The sequence below is a fragment of the Meles meles genome, chromosome 6 (genome assembly GCF_922984935.1).
Source record: "Meles meles chromosome 6, mMelMel3.1 paternal haplotype, whole genome shotgun sequence".
In the NCBI taxonomy this organism is placed as follows: domain Eukaryota; kingdom Metazoa; phylum Chordata; class Mammalia; order Carnivora; family Mustelidae; genus Meles; species Meles meles.
The window spans coordinates 22,603,932-22,621,735 of NC_060071.1; the positions used below are offsets into that span (position 1 = coordinate 22,603,932).

At 44.2% G+C, this 17,804-nt stretch overlaps 1 protein-coding gene across 1 annotated transcript in view; it reads left to right on the forward strand.

The window, feature by feature from the left end:
• Positions 1–17,804, forward strand: part of CHRNA7 (cholinergic receptor nicotinic alpha 7 subunit) — a 133,609-nt gene that overhangs the window by 77,081 nt on the left and 38,724 nt on the right. Inside the window, exon 4 of the mRNA XM_046008917.1 lies at positions 3,501–3,610. Coding sequence (XP_045864873.1) covers positions 3,501–3,610 — 110 coding nt within the window. The remainder of the gene's footprint in view (positions 1–3,500; positions 3,611–17,804) is intronic.

Genomic DNA, 17,804 nt, shown 5'->3' on the forward strand with positions numbered 1-17,804 from the left:
TAAAATAGGAAAGAGGAAAAGTTAAATACAATAAGAGAAAATAAAATTTAAAAAATTTAACATTTAAAGATGAAAGGATCATGGGGGAAAGCCATGAATTCTATGTATTGCTTTCCCCTAGCTCTGGAGTTCCACCGTTCTCACTGATGGGTGAACTTGGTCTAGGCTGGATGTTCTTGCTGATCTGGGAGAGGGGCCTCTTGCAGTGATTCTCAAATATCTTTGCCTGAGGCAGAATTGCACCGCCCTTGATATTGCCAGGGGCCAGGCTAACTAATCTGCTCAGGTTCGCTCTAGGTAGATTTTGTTCCCTGAACACTTTCCATACAGCTTTGGAGGATGAGAATGAATATGGCAGCCTCCCAATCTCCTGTCCAGAGGAGCCAAGGGCTCAGGGCCCCACTCCTCAGTGCACCTCAGAGAAAAGCAGTTAATCCCTCCCATCTCCCTGGTCTCCAGCCATCCAGCACTGTGCTCATCCAACCTGTGACATGCATTTCTATATCTGGTGCATGGCCCCATTTGGAGTCTCCAAATCCAGCAGATTCCTGCAGCATGCTCCCGTGTAGCTCCTCCCAGAGGAGGAAGAAAGGGGGTCTCTGGATCTGCCACTTGTGGGGTCCCTGCTCAAAGAACAGTGGCCCAACTCTGCCTCAGACCACAGTTTAAGGTAATCCTGAGCTGAGAGCCCACTGCTCAGCTCCATCTCTGCAGCCGGCCTCATCACTCTGATACCTAGGAACTCTGCCACACTCGGGCACCCCTGATCTTTCTGTGACCCCATGGGTCCTGAGACCACACTGTCCCTCCGAGGTCTCCACCCTCTGCTTAGCCTCTGGAGCAACATCCCTCAGTGGAGCAGGCTTCTAAAAGTTCCAATTTTGTGCTCCGCTGTTCTCTCACTTCCTGGGAGCCGGCCCCTTCCCCCGTGGTCTATGTTTCCCTCATTTTGGATTCACTTCTCCACATGTCCTACTTTCCGGAAAGTGGTCAATTTTCTGTTCCAAGAATTGCTGCTCTTCTTCTCTTCTATCTCCTGTTGAGTTTGTAGGTGTTCAGAATGGTCTGATAACTATGTAGCTGAACTCCTGGGACCCGATGATATTTCAGTCTGCTATTCCTGCACCATCTTCTTCCTTCTATATCCTGATCACTCTTCTTTTTTTTTTTTAAAGATTTTATTTATTTATTGGACAGAGAGAGATCACAAGTAGGCAGAGAGGCCGGCAGAGAGAGTGAGAGGGAAGCAGGCTCCCTGCTGAGCAGAGAGCCTGATGCGGGACTTGATCCCAGGACGCTGAGATTATGACCTAAGCCGAAAGCAGCGGCTTAAACCACTGAGCCACCCAGGCACCCCCTGATCACTCTTCTTGAAGTCAAACAATGCAGCCCTGAGTCTTGACCCAGTGACTGACAGAAAGGATGTTGCTTCTCTGTGCTCCAGTCTCCTCTTGTAAATAGAAATAGTTGTCATGCTAGCATTCCTGGATCATGGCCAGCGAGGTATACACATGACATGAAACAAACAAGATGGTCAGGGTTTATGTCTACAGGACACATGCAGCTAAGATCATGATTCAGGTAGGGGGAGATTGCTGGGGAGGTATCCAAAAGCTCATCAGAAGAGACTGAGATTTGACCAACCAAGCACTCCCACTCCCTGCCTTACCTCCCTGCTCTGCCCCTCATTTCAGCAGGCTGGGATGATGGGTATTTTCTTCCCATGCCCACCTTCGTTCTGGGAGCCCTGTGACCTTCATTAACATGGTGCTGATAGTGACAGTGACAGGCTATGTGATGAGTCACCAACCCAGAGAAGCGTCCCAGGATAAGACGAGATCCTAGTAAGGAAATCACAGGTGTTGGGTATGAACGGGCTCATCACCAGGACAAAAGAGGAAAGATAATGGCGCCCTGGGCCAGTGGCGACAGAGATGGAGCAGTCTGGAGCAAACACAGTTTGGTTGATGCCCAGGGATTCTTGCAAACCAGCTTCACCAAGACTGGCCCTCTGGGAACTTTCCTTCCCCTCCCCTCCACCAACCACCCACATCAATTAGAAATATCAGTGGGGTGGCTTTCTATCCTAAATACCCCCAGGTGATTCTCCAGCACATTATGCATTGACAAATCTTTATTCTCAGAGCCTCATGGCTGTAAAGTGACGTTACTCTCCCAGCTATCCCCTCTCATCTGACTTCAGAGGGTCCCAGTCCTTCCAGATACTGGCCTGTCCTCTCCAGAGGATGGAGGGATCTCTGGGACATGCTCTGTGATCCACTACTGCATGGCTGCAATTCCCAAATCTCAACAGCTTTGAAAATTAAAGGACTTTTGTCCCCCTTGATGTTGTTTTTGTAACTCTGCAACAGACTCACGGAGTTTAAAAATCAAACTGAAATAGATATGCAGTGAAGGCATTTATTTTTCTGACTTAGTATCAGTATGCATGTTTTGCTGCAGAAATAATGATATGTTTGATTATGGGAGTTGCCTTCGTCCCAGCTGGAAGTGTTGTATCAGGTACCTTTCTAAGTCTGAGAAGGGCTGAACTCCAGAGTACAGTGGTCCCAGGAAGACTGGATACAGGATGGGGCATTTGCTGGGGTCTGCTCTGATTATGGCACATTTATAGGAGCTGCTGAGTCCAAATGGGCTAGCTCAGCAACCCTGGCTTGGTGGTGCCTTTGTATAGCAGCTGCCTGTGGGATCCTTCCTGACCAGTCTTTATTAGAGCTAGTGGACTCCAGATAGGCTGGAGTATGTGGTCCTGGATAAGGGACCCCAGGTATGGGCCTTCCTCTGGCAGAGGTCACTCAAGAACCAATTTAAGGCCTGGCCCCAAGGAGATGCACCTGCGCTGGTGTGTTTAGGACTATTTCTTGAGTCCTCATCTGCACACTTGTCCTGATTCAGTGTTTGACCACCAAGGCCGAGTGTTTGCATTTTTCGGTTGTGACATCAGAAGGACTATTCCTGCATGAGAATACAGACCCCAGTCCAAAAACAGCCCCCCATTAGAAGGTTCTGAGAGGTTCCCCAGCAGCTGCACAAAATTGTTTCATGGAAATAAATATTCTCCTTTTTTCCAGCTTAGTTCGTATTCCAGTTGAAATAAGTGAATTTATTTTCCCCAAGTGTCCTTTCAGTGGAGAACTTTGAAAGCAGAGCAGTCACTCATTTGGCTAGGAAAACCCCATCTGCTGTGGGAGGGAAAGGCTTGGGGGCATGCAGTGGACCAGAATTAACTTTCCTGCTACCGTCTGAATGTAATCATGGTGACAGCAGAATCTTAAATGTGATTTTTTGTGCTATTCATGGTCATTTTGGAAGAGATTACTTAATTCCCAGTTTCCTTATATTTTGTAGATAACAATTCAATTATGTAAATAAGTATCTGGATCTCGTTTTGGCTCTGAATGTATCTAATAATCTTGTAGAAGAAATATAAGTAGGCAGGGAAGCAAAGTGCTGCTAATGTCATTGTCTCTGTGTGTCAGTCTTGGACAGATCACTATTTACAATGGAATATGTCAGAATATCCGGGTGTGAAGACTGTCCGTTTCCCAGATGGCCTGATTTGGAAGCCAGATATTCTTCTCTATAATAGGTAAGCACGCTGGACAAAAGGAAAAATGATTTTATTCTTGCATACATGATTTTATTCTTGGTAATAACCAAGCATATTTACATATTTTATAGAAACACCAGACGCATTATCTGTATTGAGATCATTGCTGCCTATGATGCTTTGTGAATGCCCAGGCCTTTGAGAAGCCTTCTGTCCCCCTCTCCCATGTTCTCTGCTGTGGCATGCGGGCTTGTATTACTTACTACTCTCCCTATGATGACCATGTCTCTAGGACTGTGCATGATAGATACATACATACTTTTGTACATATTGGCACTGAGGCATTTTTGCATGTGGAAGTACCTTTGCACCTGAATGGCAGCATTATGGTCACAGCCTAAGTTGCTGGCCCATGGCGTGCATGACTGGAATCTACTATTTGGACCCAAGTCCTCATTGGGTGCATTGTCCAACGTGCATTGGGAGAGTCCCGCTGTGTGTAGCTGGGTGCATGAGATTGTCATCTCTAGCTGTGCTTGGAAGCTTGTGATACAGGTCGAGTGACAGAAGGCACATAACAGTCATATTCTAATAGTCCTCCTGCTCCTGAGATCAAGAAATGAGGGATTCATGAGTAATCCAGGACACTCTGATTTGTAGACCAGATGCCCAAAATGCGAGTATTCAGGCAGGATAATTTTCTAGAAGCACAAAATTTTGGGCTACACTACATAATCAAAATAGGGATCCAGAACATCACTTTCTGGTAAGGTGTAGAATGTGATAACGAACTTAATGTAAAAGAAAGATGTTTCCTAGTGGTAACTGCTGCCTTTGGTCCTACCTGGAAAAGAAGGAAGCCCCATGCCTTCCTGACTTAGGAAACAGTGTGACCATCGGCCCTTGCCTTTGGTTTCCACAGAGTGATTCTGGGACCAGCTGACATGTTTGACCTATATTGACTGCTTCTAGGAGACTGGATGATTCTTATCTTGCATCAGCTATTAATTTAATTTGCTGGAGATTACATTTCATTTGAATTATTGGACCTGTTTCTAATAGAATATTATCCCTTCCTGATTTGCTGCCAGTCTTCAGCTCCTTAAATTAGTTCCAATACCTGAGTTTTGCAACATGTCTAAAGTCAGGGTAAGTGGTCCCCTACAGAGTAGGTGAAGCACATGAAATCCTATAGCTCATCTTTTGGGTCATCAGTGTTCCAGGACTGCCATAAGAAAATACCACATACTGAATGACCAGGACAACAAGAATTTGTTTTCTCACAGAAATGTATTTTCTTTTGGAGCCTGGAAGCCCAAGATTATGGTGTCAGCATGTTTCCTTCTTCTGAGGCTCCTCTCCTGTAACTTGTACATGTCCATCTTCTCCCTCTTGCTTCAGATGGTCCTCCCTCTGTGCATGTCTTATAAGGACAACTATCATACTGGATTGGGGCCCACTCTAATGACCTCATTTTAACTTAGCTTCCTCTTTAAAGACTGTCCAAATACAGTCACGTACTGAGGTACTTCAGCATAGAATCTAGGACTTCAGCACATGAATTTGAAGGAAATACAATTCAGCCCCTAACAGGGGCACTGCAGTTGACTCCTTAAGGACAACAAGTCAGGACTGGAGAAGTCTGGGTTGGAATCTTAGCTGTAATGTTTACTGTGTGTACAACTGTGAAGTCTCAGACTCCTCCTTTGCAGAACGGGGGAGATGCCAGCTTCACAGAATTTGGAAGGGATCACTCTGTGGATGTACCTAGCATGCCCGGTGTGGTACTTGGCAAAGACTGAATGGCAGTGCATTTAAGGACATGGTAATGAGGATTTCCGCTTAGAGTAAGAGGGTATGGCAATGCAGAAGGAAATGTCTGTAAGGGTTTTGCATTGTGCCTAACTTAGCTCTTTTTCATTTGAAGTCAAGAATAAATATTACAATGTGGTAGAATCTTTTCTTTTTATAAAGATTTTTATTTATTTATTTGACAGAGAGATCACAAGTTGGCAGAGGGGCAGGCAGAAAGAGAGGAGGAAGCAGGCTTGCCACTGAGCAAGGAGCCCAATTTGGGACTTGATCCCAGGGCGCTGAGATCGTGACCTGAGCCGAAGGCAGAGGTTTAACCAACTGAGCCACCCAGGCACCCCGGTACAATCTTAATAAGGCCATAGAGATGGTTCTTATGGTTTATATGTTGGGCCTCAAACCCTAGTAAATAAAATGTTTGATGATTCTAATGTTCTGGATAATGAAGAGTTACCAAGAATTCTATATAAACTGAATTTCAAGGAGCAAAGGAATAGTCTCCACCTGCCATCACCAGGGAGCAGGCCCTCAGAAATAACACTGCCCCCCGTATGTCTGACCCAACCAACGGCCCCAGAAACCCTTTCCTCTCAGTTTCCCCTTGAGCTCTAAATAACTATCTTTTTCTGTAACTTGTATATGTCCATCTTCTCCCTCTCCCCTTTTCTCCACCTCCCTGCTGGCCACATTCATTATTTCCTCTCATAGAATCTGTCGAGACTGCCTCCTCTTCGGCTTCAGTTCTTCTGAGAAATGGGAGGTAGAGCCTCCTTTCTGAAGTAATTGTTAAATATACGCTTGCATGTCCACACAAACATGTTGTAGCATAAGCAGGTTACAGAATATATTTTAAGTCTGTCATAGACACAGTGTCATTTATCCTTTGCTTTTGACAGACTACCCTGAACTTAGTGTCTTAAAAAATTGTGTGCATGTTACTTCTCGCCAGGCTGTGGACTGACTGGACCCATGTGGCTGCCTGTCTCTGCATGTGAGATGTTGGCAGGAAGCAGCGGGCTGGGGCTCAGGCGAGCTGGAATGTGGAGGGCCGCAGCCCCACGGCTGGCGGGGATGGTGGTTGCCCGTGGGAGCTTGGCTGGGGCTGTCACCTGTGCCACCTCAGCTTCCTTTAAAAGCCTTTTCCACTTGGTCTGGGCATCCCCCAGTGGGGTGCTCGAAGAGGAAGGAAGTGAGGGCCATGAGGCTCTGTAGGGACTGATCATAAGAACCCCAGAAAAGCCCCTTCGCTACACCCTGTTGGGCAGAGTAGGCAGGGGCTCAGCTTGGATCAGGGGAGCAGAAGTCAACCTCACCTCTCCGGGGCACACAGGGAGGGAAGGAAAGGAAGACAAAGGTATGCTGTGCTCTGTGGAAGGGAAGTGGTGAAGCAGGAAGGCCAGATTCCATGGTTGTGGGGGGAGGGGATGAAGGACCAAAACAGACATGTGTCCTGAAGGAGGACTCAGTTAAGTGCACCCTGGAGGGACCTGTAGAAGGGAGAGAGAGCACAGGGAGGCAAGCAGAGAGAGCTTCCAAACAGAAAGTGATCCTCTCATCCCCTGACTCCATTCACTGGCTTACCTCTGCTGTCTGGACGGAAGTCACAAGGCCTGGCCAGCAGGGGGGGAGTGGCCCAGCCCATCCCCTCCAGTTGCCTCTTAACACATGCTGCTCCCTAGCTAGAAGTTTGTCTTCTAGCTGCTTGGTGTGTCTGGACTCTCCCACTACAGGACATCTCTGTGAGCTCCCCTCTTGACATGGTCACCCTTCTGTCCTCCCACGGGCCTCAGCTTGATGCCCTATCCCACTGAGTCCCTGGTGTGTGTTTCTGTCATGCTCTGTCACAGAGGGAGGTCCCTGTTGCCCATAGCACATGGGGTCTGCCATCTTTCAGGGGTCTAGGGGGTGGTTAATAAATATTGTGCACAGGCAGGATGGGAGGAGGAAGGGAGCATGCAGGAATTAAGAGGAGGGAGGGAAGATGATAGATCCATGTGATGTGGGTGCTGTTAAGAACAGCAGGGAAAGAAAAGAAAGAAATCATATGGGCAAACTGGAAAATATGAACCTGTGATGGAGCCAAAAAATTGACACAGGAAGTAGCAAAAACAGGCTTGAATTTAATAGGATCCTGACCTTCTGATATTCTGTTATTGGGGATTTTGAGAGATGTTGAGCTTAATACTTTCTGCCAGCTTCCAGGCACTCCAAATGGTATGTTCCCTCAGTAGGCTTGTGTGATGGTTCATTAACATGTTGTGTTTGCAGGGGGAGCTTTTCCTTAAAGGGGGGGGGGGGGCATGCCATCCTTTCTGTGTAAGCCATGGTTTTGAAAGGAGCATTGATTCAGGTTAGGGGAAGCATCACAAACATGTCCATCACGTTTCTTGCTCTATTCTGGTTTGATAATGGAGTCCAAGTGTGAGCCACTAATGGTTTTGGGGATAGAATACATTTTCTGTGCTTTGAAGAGGCTGGGTCACTGCAAAACAGCCATCTCTGCATCATTTCTGGGATGGGATGCTTTATTTCCCTGATGGATGGAGAACAAGTTACAGTGCTGCCAGCCAGCTGGCCGGCTTGCTCCGAGGAGAGGATGGGCGCTGATAAAAGCATCCCTGCCGGATGCTGATCCCAGTAGTTTCTCAGTTGCTTTATTCTGCTTTACTTTAAGCCTGCAGTTCAAGGATTTTTCTGAACACGGCTTTGCTCAAAGTGAGTAGCAATTGTGGATAGCTTTTCATGATTTTCACATTTGGATGGAATGAAAGGCATCACTTATCAGCAGTCGGCTCACAGAAGAAAGCCTGAACCACCGGGACACCTTGGCTTGCCCTGCACTGTGCAACCACAGGCAACTGCCTCAGCATCTCTGGGCTTCTCCATTCCTGAGCTGCTTAGTCAGTTATAGTAGTGGAATCTTTGTTGATGAATATATTTGAAGGTGTTTTTGTTGGCTCTGTATTTTTAGGACAGCATGATATGTCAACCATCCCTTTCTTACTGCCTGTGCAAAACTGCATTTGCATGTCTGCAGGCTCATGTCTGGCTCGGAGACTACAGTCCTCTGGCTATAACCTTCTTTCTGTCACGTATTCCCATAACCCTGTACCTGATGGCAGAGCCTGGGGAAAGGGTGATGTGTGTAGAACAAGCCTGGATGCAGTGTATTCCAGCCTATGAGGGCCAGTAATTGTGTGCTAATCAGTGAGTCACCCATGAAATAGAGTTTATTTCCTTTTCAAGTGTCTTTTGTTCCCCCTAGAAGTCAATCTATGACAAGTATTTCAGCACATGGTTTATTTGGGAGAAGCAAGACAGGGAAGGAAGGAAGCCAACGTAAGATGAATTAAAAAGCAAGCTACTGCTCTGGGCAGTGGGGCCCATTCTCGCTGGAAACCTCTGGGGTATTTATCTGCCAGCTGCCCGCTGCCTGTCATAGGTTGACCGCTGCCTCCAGGAATGTGACCTCCCTGACACCACCTCTGCTTGCCTGCCCCGTGCAGAGACCGAGTGTGAGTTGGTCCTCAAGCCTTAAGCCGGGCTGCTGATGCCTGCAATAGGACAGCTGTCGGCCTGGTCAGCTGCAGTGCAGATGAGTTGCACACTCACGTTTCAGTTGTTGTCACCTTGGCCTGATTGAAGTTCCAGTTCCCCCTCCTGTTGGGGAAGGCAGCAGTGATGCAAGTAGGAGGGAGAACATCATAAGGACTAGGCGGGTTTCTCAGCCAAAGCAGAGAGGAGACAGGCAGGTAGCAAAAGTAACAGAGAAGAGCCAGGACCTATATCCTTGCGAGTGACCATAGCCCCTCTGTGGCCTTCATGTGTTATCATGGTTTCACATCAGTCTACATATGCAAAAGGATCTTAGGGAGCGAATCTCTTATTCAGTGTTGTCACTATTAATGCCTCTTGGAGAAGGTTAATGAGTTGGTATTCAACAGCCCATGTGTAGTCATGGCTGGTTGTGGGGGGCGGGGCTGGGGGCAGGAGGCCATCACCCAAAGGACATCAGTAGCAGGTCTTGGATGCAGCAGGACTCTCCAGTTGAACACAGGTAATTTTGCAACTTTAGACCTCCCAGGGAAAGAGGTTTTAGGATGTGCTCTTACAGCATTATCTGCTTTATCAAACATTCAGACCTACTCTGGAGGGAGGCTGTTCCTAAGAAGGTATAGCAGGGAGTCACCTGTTTTCAGGGAGTGAGTGGAACCAGCCAATCTATGTGTGCATTTCCAAAACTGTCCTCCAAACTGTCTGCCCAAACCTCCCCTTTCTTACCCCTGGGCCTTTGATGTTTGTTTTTAATTTGTTCATTCACTGAACCAATATTTAGTGAAGGCTTATGCGCTGTTATCACACACTGTCTAGGATCTGAGGACACAGCAGCAATCAAGCCAGACAGAAATCCCTGCTCTCTAGAGAAAGGGAGAGGGAGAAAAGAGGGGAGCACACACGCAAGATTAGAGGGACTCCAAGAACAAGAAAGCAGGGAGAGCACATAGGGAGTGGTAGAGCCATGGGTAGGATGTGAGGCCAACTGAAGGTCCAGAGGAGGTGGGGTAACAAGTCATGTGGCATCAGGGAGATGAATGTTCTTGATAGAAAGAATAAGGCCTATCAGGAAAGGTTATGAAAAGCCTTGAAATGTGAGAGCAAAACAGACAAGAGAAAGATGACCAGGTGGCCTATGGCATGCTGTGTGTGGTCACACGTGCCTTCTAGGTTAGCAGAAACTATCTCACTCTGTCATGGTTTTTGAACTACTTTCCAACTCTGTACATTCTAGGAAAACGATAGTAATGCATTTAAATGACTGCAGTGCATAGAGAAGCAAATGGATTTTGTCTGCTGGGCTGATTTCTCCGTTAACAGATGTGATCCTCACTCTTGATTGCCTTTGTATGTGTCTACTTTTTGGATGCTCCTTAGAATTGGTTTTTGACGCCTTGCTTCTTCCCTAATTAATTACTGACTTAAGTAAAAACTTTGACACATCTTCACTTTGTATTTTGTGCAAGTGTCATGCTTTTGTCTTTGAGAAAATGTGCCTTTTTTGATCACCCTGAGGCAGGAACATGTCATCTGGGTCTGTCTGGGAGCACGAGGGAGAGTGTGGCTGGAGTGAGTGGGTGGAGAAGGTCAGAGACATGATGGGAGGTGGTCCATGTGTTGGAGGGCTTGGCTTTTATCATGAGTGAGACGGGAGAGGCTCTCATCCTTTTTGTAGAATTTAATTTCTTTCTTTCTCTGAATAATTGTCAAAATACTTATTCATATTCTCCTTCTGACTCCTCCTTCTGCCAGCAGATGATTCCCATCCCATGGTTATTTTGTCCAGAAATTACCTGTTCTCTGCTTATACACTGCTCCCAGCTGATGGTAGGGGATGTGTTTTGCTTCTGTTGTTTCCTCTAGCTTTTCGGTCATGCTGAGTGGGGGAGGGCGCATGAACACATGCCGTCGTTCAGCCCCTGCCAGCCCAGATACTTGCTGCCTCAAGCTGACTCAGAGGCCAGCCTGTCTGCACTGGACATCACAGACTGTCCCCACTGGACCTTTAGCACCTCTGCTTGGTCCCACTCTTTCTGCAAAGGGCTGGATGACTTCAAAGTCAGTCTTTGGCATCCACATGTCTCAGGACAGGAAACTGGTACCCAGAGAGCTTCAGTCACTTGTCCAGAGTGACCCAGCAGTGTGTGCCCAATGCCAGGGTCTGATGTACCACAGACTGGCCTGCCTCTGGTCATACATATAGAGATCCTTTATTTTTCTACAAGTTAGAAAAAGCAAAATAATTCCTCCCTCCCTCCCTCTGAGTTGACTCTACTTTTAGACCTTCACTGGGCCTCTCTTCTGTCTTTCATTCTGGAGAGGTGGGTCTGTCTCTTCCCACTTTCAGAGCATCTGACATCCAACTTCTCTTTCACCAAATCCCTTGCCAGCCAGAGCGGGATGACAAAATGCAAACCACTGTGCAAGGGTTTGAGCAGAATTTCAAACAGAGGGCCAGGTGCTGCAGCGAGCAGGGTTTGCTAGGGAGGGCTTTGCATCCAGATGGCCCAGGCAAACGGTCTTTCTGCCTTTGGCGCAGGGCCAGTCCACTGAGCACCCACCCCCTCCCTGCACCCCGAGGGCCTGTGAGACTGATTGAGTCCAAGAGCATGGCTTTTGGAGATGAGCTTATTGATCTTAGTGACATTGGACACAGAGCCAACATGGTTGTAAGGGTCTGTGTAATAAATATGTGAGACAGGAATTCGATGGGAAGTTCAGTCATCATCATGAGCTGTCTGAGGGAGGGGCAGGGCAGGTAGCACAGTGGTGGGGGGCAAGGTCAGCCCTTGCCTGCCCTCCTCAGACTGCTCTGGGGGTCCCTGCAAATTTCCACCGCCCTCTGCCCAGGGCTGTGCTCAAGGCTGCCTGCATGGAGCTGCACACAGGAGTTTGTGAGTCACAGGAAGAGATGTATGGGAGAGAAACTGGTCCTCCCCGCCAAGTCCTCACAACCTCCTCTACAGAGTGTGGGGCCCTAGCTGATTGTACCCCATGGAGTGTATCAGAGTGTATGGAAACCTGGAGGAACCGAGACTTTACTTGTCTGATGTGGCTGATGCTATCAGTTTAGCTCTGGAGGATTTTCTGAGGACCTACTATGTGTGAGATTCTGTGCTTCTAAAAGGACACACATTCAGCGACCTGAAGGCACTTGTAATCAGGAAAAAAAAAAAAATCACTTTACCCTAGGTCGGCTCATCTGATTTGATTTCATCAAATTACTATCCCCAGTTCAGCTGTTTCTGAGATTAAATGGTCTGTTCACACAGAACCACAGCCTTGACTCCAAACCCTTTTGCTTCTTGCAATGCTTGACACCTTCTTCCTGGGTATGGCAAAGGCTCAACAGATCATCTTTCAGAGGAGAAATGATGTGTCAGGGATCTGGTGTCTTAGAAGGATCTGGAAGACCGAAAGCCTCATCCAGAGGCAGGAGGGGAGTACTTGTCTGTGGGAGGGTGGCTGTACCAGATCTGTCTACCTGGGAGCCTGGGATAGGCCTGAGTTCAGTTTTCTGTCCTGGCACAGCTATTAATAATGCTTCATTTCACTTCGAAGAGTAACTCAGTTTAGATAATAATTTAAGTGGTCGCCTCACTTTGGGACAGTGTCTATCTGTCTAGAGAGAACAGTTACATTAAGACATGGGAGCCAAGATATATGGCATTTTCATGAGAAAATATGAATTAGGCCATGGGGTGCAGAGGGCTCTTGAGGAGGTGGTGGGAGTCAAACTTGGAAGGGAGTGAATGGTACAGGCATTTGCTTTTAATGCAAAGGAGGGGATGAAGAATAAGAGAGTAAGGTCAGGATGAACTACAATGAGGAATTCAGATCAGTCTGGCCAGGCGTCTCCTCTGGGACTGTCCCTGCCTTGGCTACTGTGGACCATGGGGGAACTTGCTGTTTCTAAGCAACACGGCCCATAGAAAATCAGGTTTAACACTCTCCTTCCTCATCACTGGCCAGTGATATCTGTCAGGCCATGTTATGTCCACATGTTTTATCCCCAGAAGTTAGTGTGGCAAATAGCACTAGAGAGCATCAAACTACTGTGAGTAGTTGCACTACTGGGGCCAGTAGGTGGGTTCAGTAGGGAATAGCTGGAGCCCACAATTTGGGTAATGGCACTGGGAACTCACACTGGATTGACCGATTGCTCTCCCCAACACCAAACACATACATACATACATATAAACATACATGAATTTTGGTTGTTTGGGATGGGAGTGTTGGGTATGGGTCCTAAGATATACATGGGTGTAGCCTGAAAAACAAATTAACCTAGAGATTGTCATTCTCTTTTCTACAGTACTTTCCATACCGATCTCTCATGAAGGATTATTCAATTTAAATTACTCAAGTTGTCTTTTAGCATGATGTATGGTCTTTTATTTAAAATAAATTTTCATTCTTAGTAAATCAGATCTATTTTGTTATTATTTTTTTTATGTGTCCTCTAAGACTTTGGGATTCCATGCCAGCAGATTACACGTGCATTCTATTGTAGTTTCTTTTAATACTTTAAAAAGTTTGTACTAAACTAAACTGACAGCTAAAGTAAACTAAGAGAAGTTTTTTTATATTGTGGGGTTTTTTTTTTTTCCCCTGAAATTTTCCTGTATGGTATGAGGTAAGAGTCTAACATTATTTCACTCTAAAGAATAGGAAATGATTAACGTGATCTGGTTGAGCATTCCGTCTTTTCTGCAGTGAATTGAAATGGGATGGTTGTATTTGTCTCTTCATGTACCAATAGCATACTGAATACTAAGTAGGGTAAACAAAAAGAGACTTATATCTTGAATATCACTTGAAATTTACAAACGTTGAGGATGAAGGGAAAACCTCTCAAAGCTCTCAAAGTGAAAGATCTTTATAAAAGGAAAAAAAAATTGCCTAAGTTAATAGAGCCTTACTTCCTAGTATTAGAGGTAAAATTCTTTTCAGAATAAAATATTTTAATGTCTTGTCTGTACTACCCAGACAAAAACTAAGGTAGTTTAGAATTTGTGAAGACTTGAGTGATTTACTCAAGGATAGACTGAACAAAATGGGATGAAACCAAAAGAGAGGCAAAAAAGACTGTTGTACAGTCAGCAGTGGTTTCCAAAGAAAACACTAGAAGTTATAGCTAAGTTTAAATATTTGATAATATTTTTCAATAAATTAATATGCTGTTTGAGTCAGTAGGATATTGAGGCATCCAGGAGTGATGTGGAAGTTTGCTCTACTCTGGTTTGTGTATGGGATAGATAGATACCCTAGTTAAGTGTATAGGATGGACAAAAAGTACGAGTAAATTTATTGGTTATAAATTTTGGTAGATATTAGAGGGACAGACATGGTATAATAACTTCCAAACCACTAGACACAAAACACAGAAATCCTGACTGATTTCTTTGTTTTGTGTCTAGTGGTTTGGAAGTTATTCTATGCAGGAATGGAAAAATAAGAAACAACATAAGAAAATATGGTAAAGTGACAAGAGAAAAGCAGAAATAAGTTAAAGTGGTCACTAATCATAAAAATGCAAATACGTTGACATCCCATAACAATTCCTAAAATAAAATAGACTGATTGGTTAGAAAAACAAACAAAACTCCAACTGTAGGCTATATACAGAAGACGAATTTCCATCAAAATGATGCAACAGAGTGAGTAAAAATGAATTGAAAAAGTTATGTCTGGAAAGTGCCAGAAAAAGACACCTGACTTAGCAGTGTTCTTATTCAAGAAATAAAAATAAAAAATAGAACATAAAAGGCATGAAAAGGAACAAAATGAATCTTTTTATATTGATTAAAGGCAAAGTTACTGAGTAAACAAAGTTGTTATGAGCAGTTATGTAGCAAAAATATAGATTCAAGACATTTGCAGCTAATACTGATGAAGTACGTAGGAGAAGTAGACAAAATCGTAATCTCAGGGGAAAAAATTTGGTTAATAGGATGAAATAAAATAGTTGATAAGACCGAATCAAGAAATACAGAGATTCATACTCAATAAACAAAAAATACTTTTAAACACTTGAAATATTTGCCAAAAATTATTATTATTTTTAACTTATTTATTTGAATGAGAGAGCAAGAGAGGGAACACAAGCAGGGGAAGTGGGAGAGGGAGAAGCAGGCTTCCCGCCAGCAGGGAGATCGATGTGGGTCTCAATCCCAGGACCCTGGGATTATTACCTGAGCTGAAGGCAGATGCTTAATGACTGAGCCACCCAAGTGCCCCCCGAAATTATTTTTGAACTATAAGTAGTATCTAGTGTATTCTAAAAAAGTAGATCTCATATAGCTCATATTCTCTGATCAAATGTTTTAAAAGATGAATAACAACAGAGGGATTATGATAGGGTATTCTGTGTGCATATGTATCTATAATCTGTACTTTTTTTTTTTTTAAAGACACTCTCAAATTAATCTTGGTTTATAGACCCTTCAAGAAATATCTTTTAAGGAACGAATGACAATGAGAGTGAACATAACAAGACCAGGGCGATATTGTCAAAGCACAAATTAGAAAAGAAGAAAGTTTGAAATTTAGTTAGTAAGTTTGTACCTCAAAAATTTAGAAAATATTGGGGCACCTGGGTGGCTCAGTGGGTTAAGCCTCTGCCTTCTGCTTAGGTCATAGTCTTTTTCCTGGGATTGAGCCCTGCATCAGGCTCTCTGCTCAGCAGGGAGCCTGCTTCCCCCTCTCTCTCTTCCTGCCTTCTGCCTACTTGTGATCTTTCTGTCAAATAAATAAATAAAATCTTTAAAAAAAACTAGAAAATCCATACCAGAATAAATCTGAAGAAAGCAGAAGGAATGCATTAGTGAAGGCATAAATGGAAATTATTATTATTTTTTTAAGATTTTATTTATTTATTTATTTGACAGAAATCACAAGTGGGCAGAGAGGCAGGCAGAGAGAGGAGGAAGCAGGCTAAGCAGAGAGCTGGATGCAGTCTTGATCCCAGGGTCCTGAGATCATGACCTGAGCTGAAGGCAGAGGCTTTAACCCACTGAGCTACCCGAGAGCCCCAAAACAGAAATTATTTTTAAAAGATAAAAAACAAATACACATTTAGAGGAAAAAAAAGAACTAAAATCTAGTTCTTTGAAAACATAAACCCTAAATGAATATATACATATAGAGAGAGAAAATACCTGGTTGAAATGGATGATTTTCTAGGGGGATACAAATTACCAAATATTCCTAAAGAGAAGAAAATCAGGATAGATTTAAAAATACATTAAAAAATGGAAAAAGTAGGCCAAGATTTATATTTTAAAAGATACATTTTTACATTGGACTTTTGCATCTACAAGAATAGATAAATTATTATATAAATTATTCTAGAACATGCATAAAAGATGGAAAGTATATAACACTGATATAAATTAACGTGGTAAAGATATCTCCATAGAAGTGAACTATCAACAAATCTTGCATGTGAATATGGATGCAGATATTCTAAAGGAAATGCTGGCAGGTAAAATCCAGCAGTGCATTAGGTGAAAAAAAGCCAATAAATTTTAACCCAGGTATGCAAAGATGGATTAACTTGGTAGGCTTGCTAATGGAATTCACTGCATGTCCATGTTGAACAAGGAAACAAAGACAAAATCTTGAATGACAGAAAACTTTTTAAATTCAGCTACAATCCTTGATCAAAACACATTATAAACTAAGATTAGAAAAAAAAACTTTTATAACTGGATAAATATTATCCACAAGAAAACTCCTGCAGACATAAAGCTAACTGTTGAAACGTTAGACAAATTCACATCCAAGTTAGAGATAAAGTGAAGATGCCAGATATTCCTGTTGTCAGCGGTCTGCTGGGAGGCCCTAACCATAGCAAATTAAAAATAAGTAATCTAAATATTACAGAGGAAGACATAACACTGTCATTGCTCCTAGTTGATTATTTAGCTAAAAATAGAATTAGCTGACAAACTTTGAGCTAATAAGAGAGTAAGGAAGGCAAGATAACAGCTGAATTACACATCAGTGGATAGCAACATGGAATAAAGGGTCTTGGATAACCCTGAGATACAGAGGAATAAATCTGGTACAAAGGCACCATACTGTTGTTGGGAAAATTATAAAAATTCACCAAAGCACCTCAAGGAGAGTGAAACAGCCAGAAGTGGCATATGTGTTCTTCCTAACCCTCTTCCTCATGTGGCCACCCAGACATGGAAGCAGCATACAGCAGGAGGACTGCTAGGGAAGATTCCTGGATCTGGCTCTACAACTTTATCTGCAGCCTCTCCGTACCAGGACAAAGGGGCCACAAGGAGACAGATTAGCTTTGAAAATTTTCAGATTGCTCAGTGGTTCTATCAGCCGCTCTCTGAATCCTTGTGGGTCGTAAGGGTCTTTTACATTCTGCTGCCCATTTTAACTCTTCTGGTTTGACTTTCCTGCCTCTGCTTTGCCTTAAGAAGCTCCTTGAGTACTTGTTAACAATGGAGACTTCCCTTCTACCTCCCCCAGGGCCTGACCCAGCAGGTGTGAAGTACAGCTCAGGACTCTGCTACATATGGTCCCCAGACCAAGCTTTGAAAGACTCTGCTTGCTTAACACTAATACCTGCTGGCATTCCTTTAATTAGATGGAAGCTAGCAGGGATTTAGTGCCTGGAAGTCCTGAATTTCAGCCCATACGCTAACCTCCGTTATATTCTTGTCTCCCTCTTGCTGTCCAGAGAAATACCAATTGAATGGTGAATTATGCTCATGCCACTGAAGGCTACGGCAAAAGAACCAATGAGAACTTGATTCTAACCATCTGAGTGTTTCTCTTTGGTACTTACCTAGTGAGTGCTTCTCATTTTTCCCAGGGATGCATTAATGCTAGACAGCTT